Genomic DNA, 8,615 nt, shown 5'->3' on the forward strand with positions numbered 1-8,615 from the left:
ATGACAGAGATGTCACATCAATCATTCCTACAGATACAGATAAAATCTTGACCAAAAGATCTCTGAAACTGGCGGTGGAGAGGTGCTTCTCCTCTTCTCCGCAACATAGCGCCTCGTTCACATGCTTCAGAAGCAACGCCTCGATATATGAAGAATGTTGCGCCTCGAACATACCGTATTTTGGATGTACCTCATGCTTACGCGCTTCAGTTGACTACTGAAACAGACATGCCAGGGTGCTATGCAAGGGGCGTAATAGAAAAATATTGTTCTTACATCACAATATACTCTAACAGATAAAAAAAAATTTACTTTCCATTGATGAATACAACTTGCATAAAAACTATTATCTAATACCATATAGTTTGTTTACAATACCGTTTTAACCAGAAGACTAGAAGACTCCAAAAGAAGTTAATAAAAAAAATTAATTAAACATCAAATTTTTATGTGCCACATTATTATTAAACTGTGTAACTATATTAGGCCATAAGCCATATACATCCTAGCCTTCGTCTCGTGCTCCATGGCCATAAAGCCCTCTCCAGTCTTTATGCAAGGTAGCCGTTGATGGTAAAAATAGGATCAAATGATTTTATTATCAAAGATCAAATATAAATACAATCAATAAATTATCTTACCTAACTATGAGTTTCACTTTCTAAATTCACTAGTTTAGATATTTTAACTAGAACAGGAAGAGAAATAAATATTTGAGAGGAAGATATTTGAATTGCATACATCTTCATCAATCATGAGGGTATTTATATATTTCTCTTCGAATATTGAGATAGTTTGATCATTTCTGCATTGTGTTGGGTGTTGACTTCTTATTTGTTGCTTTCTTAACTAAACACATTTTATTCACTTGTCCATGACTCCTTATTGACAACCTATAGTCAGCATGTAGTTAACGAACGGTTCGAAATCTTTATGCAAGCCTTCTGTTTCTTCATTCTCCTCGTGTGCTATTTTATATTTCATTGATGGCTGACCAAGTCTACGGACTGCGAGGTCTAATAAATAGTCCCCTGTGTCCGAATTTAATATTAATTAATACTTTGGGACTTGTTACTTCTTTGTTCACGCAAGGAACCTTTGGTTCGTGAAAGGTTGCTTTCTGAGTGGTATGTGACATGGGCCATTTTTTAAGGGATATGCTATGATTACTAAATATTTTTAACGTATACTATAAGGGTCCATTTTACAGTTTTCCAAGGTAGTGCCCTATAAATATTTAAAGCACATGTAGCCCACGTTTAACCTTACCCGTTCAATTTTAAAACTCGGTGAAGCATCTGCTAGCCTTTTGTGAGCACGATTACAAGAAGCTTTTGAGTGGCCTCAATCTTTAGTTGGTTTAATGAAGGTTTGAACCTTTCTTCTAAACCTATAAATACATCATTCTTCTTATCATCATCTTCTCTACTTCATGCTTGTATCTATCATTTTGCGGCAATATTTCTACTATCTGTGAGCCTACTTTTTTTCCACTATCTTCTTTTTCCTCTATTTAGCTTTGTGCTTATACTTATCTCATACCTCTTATTTTCTGGGGGTTGTTTTTGTAAAATGTTCTTCTTTTTACTCTGAACGTGCTTGCCATGGGGATGACCCCGGGCAAATGGTACTCTTTGAAGAAGTTTAGAGTTTTGAAGTTGAGTTCATTGTAAAACCTCCTTTGTAACCTCTAAGGTTATGCTGGGTCTCATCTCCCAACTTAGGGTAACAGAATGTGTTGAAGCATTCGAGTTTGGAGGGTTAGTCTGGTAAGCATGTTCTAACGACCACGAGCAATTTTGAGGCCTCATTAATCTTTACTTGGTGGAATGAGGTTATAACTTTGTTTTGCCAAAAGTAGCTTTAAACACCTTCTCTTATGCTTATATAGCTTTTTATGAATCTTTGTCGAATATGGGATTTTCAGCTCCCTTTTCTTTATTAATCTTTTGCTTCTAATACTCCATATAGAAAAAAGAGGTATTTTCCTTATTTTTGATAACTGGGGTTATACCCCTACCAACATCCGTTAATCTTGATGCTTAGGAAAACATTAATTCCATTTTCACCCAAATATCTTTTCGATGCTAGTTTATATAGTTTTTTCTACTTAGGTAGATTATACTATCATTCAGTTTACCATGACAACAAAGATTGACTTTAGCACTGCCTTTAAGCACTAAAAATTAGGTCTTCTTTCTTCTAAAGATATACTCGTAGTAGGTTCCCAATGAGACAAGAGAGCAGCTTAGCACGAGGGCTAAGCGACTCTGTTACTTCGAGAGGCCGGAGGTTCATAGGTATCTGGCTCCCAATCTTTGATTTTGACAAGGGACCCTGCAAAGGGGAAGAGAAAAATTCCGGAAAGATCTAAGCATATTGTAGATTTCAAGGCTTTATTTGATGTCCACCATGACAGGGAGCTGGACCCCAAAGCTTCATCCTTGATTCCTGCTTGTTTCTAGGTCAGCTAGATCTACTTGCTTATATTTTAACTCCATTTGGAAGAAATTTTCTAAGAATATGATTCCGAAGCTAAGGGTAAATCTGATTGATGCTCTCCTCTCGCCAGCCGCCGTCCTTTATCTTGATCAGTAGGCGGAGCATGAAGTTTGTGCCGTATGAGCTGATAAACTGGAAAAAAAGATGGACTCCTTAGAAAACTAACGCGCAGCTCTCTAAAGGAAGCTGGGAGAAGTTAAGAAGGAGATGAACAAAAGGTTTTGAGGCTCTAGTTGCTAGGGACGCTCTTTAATAGCTGATGTTATCAGACTCACTAACGATTTAGAGCAAGCCAGGAAAAAAAAATAATAAATAAATAATACTGTTTATATTGCTAGAACTGATACTGAGCTTCTACATCTTGAAAGGAGCTTCAATTTGATAAGAATGAACAGTTTGCTTTGTCCAAAGACATTGATCAGTGAAAAGTGAAAATATCTTACTTCTTAATCAGTTGGAGAATATCGAGATGAAATTGACTCTCTTGGAGTTTAGCCCTATAGAAGTAAACTGAAGTTTATGGAAGAGTCTATGTAAGATGAAGGAAACAAGGTTCTTGAGATTGCTGAGAGTTTCATCTTGAATAGGAGATTTGAATTTTTTGGAGGATAGCAAATTTGATGAAGGACAAAGAAGAGGATAGCAAAAAAGGGAGGGAGAACCAGAGAGAAGGAGGAAAGAAACCGAAGAAGCAATAGAAATTCAGGGGGTAAGGGGAAGGGAGAGGATGGAGACGCCACAACCAATTTCAATAATTCATATTCATCCAAACTAATGAGATCTTCATGTGAGCCTTTTGTTTCTTTGTTCTCCTCGTGTGCTGTTTTATGTTTTGCTGGTGGTTGGCCATATCTGCCGACATGTAAGGTCTAAAGTACCATACCCAAATTCTTATAAATTGACCCTACTACTTAAAATAATAATAATAATGATAATAAATAAATAAAACCCAAAATTAGTTAATTTAATAGACAGAACTCCATCATCACACCGTCCCTTGTAGTAAGACTTAAGATCCATATTAATAAGGTCAATCTTATTAAGTGGAGAAGTCTAAAATCTTTATAAATTGGTATTTATTTCGGTATTAAATTGATGTGGGATAACACATCTATTAATAGGTCCCTTCAAGATGGTGGCTCATTTGAGTAGACCAATTTTGAAATTTATATGATGGCTCTGATACCATATTAAGACTTAAGGTCCATCTTAATAAAGTTAACTTTATTAAGTGGAAAATCCCAAGATATTTATAAATTGGTATTTATTTTGGTACTAAACCGATATGGGATAATACATCCATTAACACCTTGTCTACAATAATTAGAGAAAAATGAACTTCTACGTCAAATATTTAAAGCAATAGTATCATCAGTTAGTATTTTGCATGTTTCTTTTAGTATTGACATATAAGAGACCTAGTGGGTAAAAACAGAGACTAGAACCGTCCGCATTGAACCTCTGGTTCTCAACATTTATACATTACTCGGTAATAATATGTTGTCTACTGTGGCAGGACGCCTGCCAGTTCGCCTCAGTGAATAGCATTCCTAACCTAGAATATTTAAAAGACCAACGGCAATACTTAGGGCTGATTAGTAACTCTTCAACCTTTGCAAAAAGGGATAAATTAAAATGAAAAACTATCTATAAGTTAATCATGGAAGAAAGATTATTCAAGGGTGATACCCTTGCTTTCTTTTCCTATAGCTTTCCAGCTACTGCCTAGCCTTAGTGAAATTTGGCACTCAACTTTGTTACTCACTGAAATGCAGCTCTAGACCTACTGAAGAACGTGGAAGTGAAAGCCATAATAGGACCCCCGTATTCAGTGCAAGCAAACTTCCTGATTGATCTTGGATACAAAGCTCAAGTTCCCATCATCTCATATGCAGCGACAAGTCCTTCTCTTTCATCAATTCGGAGTCCATACTTTATTCGTGTAACTCAAAAGGATTCATACCAAGTAAATGCAATTACTGCAATTGTTCAAGCATTTGGATGGAGAAAAGTAGTGCCTATCTATGTCGATAATGAGTTTGGAAAAGGGATCATACCTTTTCTGACAGATGCTCTGGATAATGTCAATGCTCGTGTTCCTTACAGAAGTGTAATTCCTTCCATGGCCACAGATGATCAAATTGTTGCAGAGCTTTACAAGCTGATGACGATGCAAACTCGGGTTTTCATTGTCCACATGCTGACCTCTCTTGGATCCCGGCTGTTCACCAAAGCAAAACAACTTGGAATGATGAGTGAAGACTACGCATGGATTATAACTGATGGCATCACAAATGATATGAATTCAATGGATACTTCTGTCATAGAGTCTATGCTAGGTGTAATAGGTGTAAAACCTTACGTTCCAAAAACGAAAGAGCTTCACGAGTTTACCACTCGAAGGCAGCGAAGAAATCTAATTTTGAATCCTGAATTAAACATATTTGGGCTATGGGCTTATGATTCTGTAACAGCACTGGCCATGGCAACAGAGAAGGCGAGACTTACAAATGATAAGTTTCAAATGTTTAATGTTCCTAGAAATGCAACGGACCTCGAAAGGTTTGGAATCTCTAAAGATGGTCCGGAGCTCCTCCAAGCACTATCAAATACCACATTCAAAGGCCTTGCTGGAAATTTTCAATTGCTTGATGGGCAACTCCAGTCATCTCCTTATGAGATAGTTAATCTAGTTGGGCATGGGGCTAGAGTTGTAGGATATTGGACAAAAGAAACTGGAATTGTTAAAGAACTGAATTCCTCAAATACAAAGGCATATTCCACTTCCAAGAACAATTATGGATCGATTATATGGCCTGGTGACACAACTTCACCACCCAAGGGTTGGAAGATCCCTACCAATGGAAAGAAGTTAAGAATAGGAGTACCTGTGAAGGATGGTTTCTCTGAATTCCTTCAAGTTTCTTGGAATTCTGCCTCTAACTCCACAGAAGTGAAAGGATACTGCATAGATGTCTTTGATGCAGTAATGGCAAAATTGCCATATGGCATACCATATGAATACATTCCATTTGCAACACCTGACCACGAGAGTGCTGGTAGTTACAATGATTTGGTCTATCAAGTGTACCTTGGAGTAAGTCTCTTCATCTTCTTGAATTTAACTAGAAAAATCGCTTTGTAAATAATGTATCACACACTTCTTCACACAAACTTGCTGCTTATCTTATTCAGGATCTCCACCAATAATGTAATTCTAATTTTTTTTTACTGATTAACGAACAGAACTACGATACTGCAGTTGGAGATGTAACAATTATAGCGAATAGATCTCAGTATGTGGATTTTACTCTGCCGTATACAGAATCTGGTGTTTCAATGGTTGTGCCAATCAAGGTTAGCAAGGGGAAAAATGCTTGGGCATTTTTGAAGCCATTGTCGTGGGAACTTTGGTTGACAACCTTTTGTTCTTTTGTCTTCATCGGATTTTTTATTTGGCTTCTTGAACATCGAGTAAATGAAGATTTCAGGGGGCCACCTTCACATCAAGTTGGCATGATATTCTGGTTTGCCTTCTCAACCATGGTCTTTGCACATAGTAAGTTCACTATTCTCCAACTTACAATGTGCATTAGGACAGTTGAAGAAATAATGAAAATGTACAATCCTACCAGCTTTTCTAAGAAACGGAAGTTAAGGGGCTAAATAAGGAAATCTCCAGAGCACTTCCTGTCAGATATGCTGCAAAACTCGGCTGATTTAAGAAAAAGTTAGGATTCAGAATCAGAAATTAAGGGGCAAAATGCAGGAAATCTTTAAAGTACCTCAGGGCAGATTTTGCTGCAAGGCTTAATTGATTTGGAAAAGTAAAACTTCAATATCTTTTATATGGCCGTTTAACACATTTGGTAGGAGGGCTAGAAAAGATATATCATGTACTTCTGATAATTAGAACTAAGCATAATTTTATCTTTGAGCTCAATTGTATATACAATTTTGATACTGATGGTTCAACATAAATTTTTGTAGTGGAGAAGATAAAAAACAACTTGGCTAGGTTTGTGCTGATCATCTGTTTCTTGGTGGTTCTTATACTTATCCAAAGTTACACTGCCAGTCTAACATCAACGTTGACAGTTCATCAACTCCTGCCAACTGTTACGGATGTAAATCAGCTTCTTAAGAACAAAAAATATGTGGGATATCAACAGGGCTCGTTTGTTTATGATCTTCTAAAACGAATGAATTTTGACGAATCTAGACTTGTACAATACAAGTCTCTAGAGGCTTGTGATGAACTTTTCTCAAAAGGGAGTGGAAATGGTGGCATCGCTGCTGCTTTCGATGAGATACCATTTATGAAGCTTTTCCTCGCCAAATATTGCTCAAAGTATACCATGGTTGGGCCAACATATAAGACTGATGGTTTTGCTTTTGTGAGTAACCCCTCTTTCTTTCTGTATCACCCCTCCCCCCACCCGCTGCAAAAAGAGGTCACATTTCATGAAATTCTGAGTTTATTTATATTTATCCTTTTGACTTTTCAGGTTTTCCCTATGGGTTCTCCTCTAGTAGCCGACGTCTCAAGAGCAATATTAAATGTGACAGAGGGAGAGAAGATGACGGAAATCGAAAGAGCGTGGTTTGGGGGAAAAAGTAGATGCCCAGATTCTTACACCTCACTTTTTTCCGACACCAACAGCCTCGGTCTTGAGAGCTTTTGGGGACTTTTTTTAATAGCCGGACTAGCAGCATTTTTGGCTCTTATAATCTATGTCATTTCGTTTCTACATGAACACTGGACTGTCTTACGATGCACTGATCGCGATTCCTCAATATGGAGCAAAATAGTAAAGCTGCGTCGACTTTTTGACGATAAACATCTCAGTTTTCATAGCAGGAACATTGAACTGACTGGAAGAAACATCTGTGATGGTGAGTGTACGGACAGATTGAAGAAAGTCTCATCACATGGTAATTTCCCACAAATTCCCCAAAGCCTTTATTTAAATAATTCTCCACAAGTGCAAGTGAATCCGGTGGAAAATATGATGATAGACTCGCAAGCAGAAATAGTTGAAGTGGTTGAACCTGAAATTGAGCTTGTGAATCTAAATCAAAATTCGCAAAGGACTGAAGGATCCACAAATGAAAATCATTGAGTTGGTGTATATTTCTTTATCTTAGCCAATGGATGATTAATTGCCATCTCGTATTTAAACGGGAAGTCTCATGAATGTAAAAACATACATTATCATTACTAATAGTAATAGACGTGGGAATTAAATACCATCTACATCAATGGCGGAATTAGGATAATAGTTCAGTGCGGACAAAATTCTATCGATGTCGACGTTGAGCGTCGAGTTTTTGGTCACGGATTTAATGATGATAAAAATATAAAACAATATTACGATAATCCAAAAAATGACATAATTTATATATTACACTTGTCCCTTGCTAGTTTTCCTAATCTGATATCGTTGTACAATAACTTCATTATCGAGTTTCAAAAAAATATATATTTCTCTACATGAAGGTGGATCCTATTAAGCTGATCATTAAAAACGAAAAGTTAAAAAATAAATTCATTTTTTCAATTCTCAGTGGAATGACTCTTTCTTTCTAAACTGAGATATCATTTTATTTTAAACAATCAATTATTTCGTTAAGAATATATATTTCTAGCATTTTCACACAATCACTGTCTTACAAATTACAAAATATTTTTTTTTTTAATAACAATTAATTTAAATCAAATTAAGTCACCTTTCTGATTTAGATTCATATATTTAGTATATTTTGATAAAAAAAAATTATGGAATGTGTGGGTAAAATGTTGTGGATTTGCTAAAATAAGTTGTCAAAATAATTGTTGATTTTAATTTAAATTGAGAACTCGAATGGTTAAAATTCGATAAAATGTCTTATTAAAATTAGTTGTTTATAAAAATTACCATGTTCATACTTCATAAGGACAACAATTGTAATAGAGATGCATTTGAAAGTTTAGTGATCAAATTGCTATAAACGTTAGAGAGCGAGGACTACTAATACACTTTCTCCTATGAATTATCAGTTAGTAATTTGCAGTTCATTGACCAACCATAACAAGACACGCAATCAATTTAGGACAATATAATAGCTACAAA

General features: G+C 36.1%; 1 protein-coding gene across 1 annotated transcript; it reads left to right on the top strand.

Moving 5' to 3' along the window:
- The first annotated feature begins 1,972 nt into the window (after window positions 1-1,972).
- Window positions 1,973-7,747, top strand: LOC111376764 (glutamate receptor 2.7-like). Its single transcript, XM_022999750.1, has 6 exons — window positions 1,973-2,465; window positions 2,573-3,289; window positions 4,278-5,599; window positions 5,749-6,061; window positions 6,493-6,899; window positions 7,011-7,747. Exons 2-6 carry the CDS (start codon window positions 3,277-3,279, stop codon window positions 7,623-7,625), a joined length of 2,670 nt encoding a protein of 889 aa, XP_022855518.1. The 5' UTR covers window positions 1,973-2,465; window positions 2,573-3,276; the 3' UTR covers window positions 7,626-7,747.
- The last annotated feature ends 868 nt before the right edge of the window (window positions 7,748-8,615 follow it).

The sequence above is a fragment of the Olea europaea genome, unplaced genomic scaffold, assembly GCF_002742605.1.
Source record: "Olea europaea var. sylvestris unplaced genomic scaffold, O_europaea_v1 scaffold156, whole genome shotgun sequence".
Lineage (NCBI taxonomy): Eukaryota > Viridiplantae > Streptophyta > Magnoliopsida > Lamiales > Oleaceae > Olea > Olea europaea.

Bases quoted from the DNA above. Each gene is read 5' to 3' on its own strand.
- LOC111376764 (XM_022999750.1), top strand. The intron at 5,600-5,748 runs GTAAGTCTCTTC...ATTAACGAACAG, and splicing joins TCTATCAAGTGTACCTTGGA to AACTACGATACTGCAGTTGG. The intron at 6,900-7,010 runs GTGAGTAACCCC...TTGACTTTTCAG, and splicing joins AGACTGATGGTTTTGCTTTT to GTTTTCCCTATGGGTTCTCC.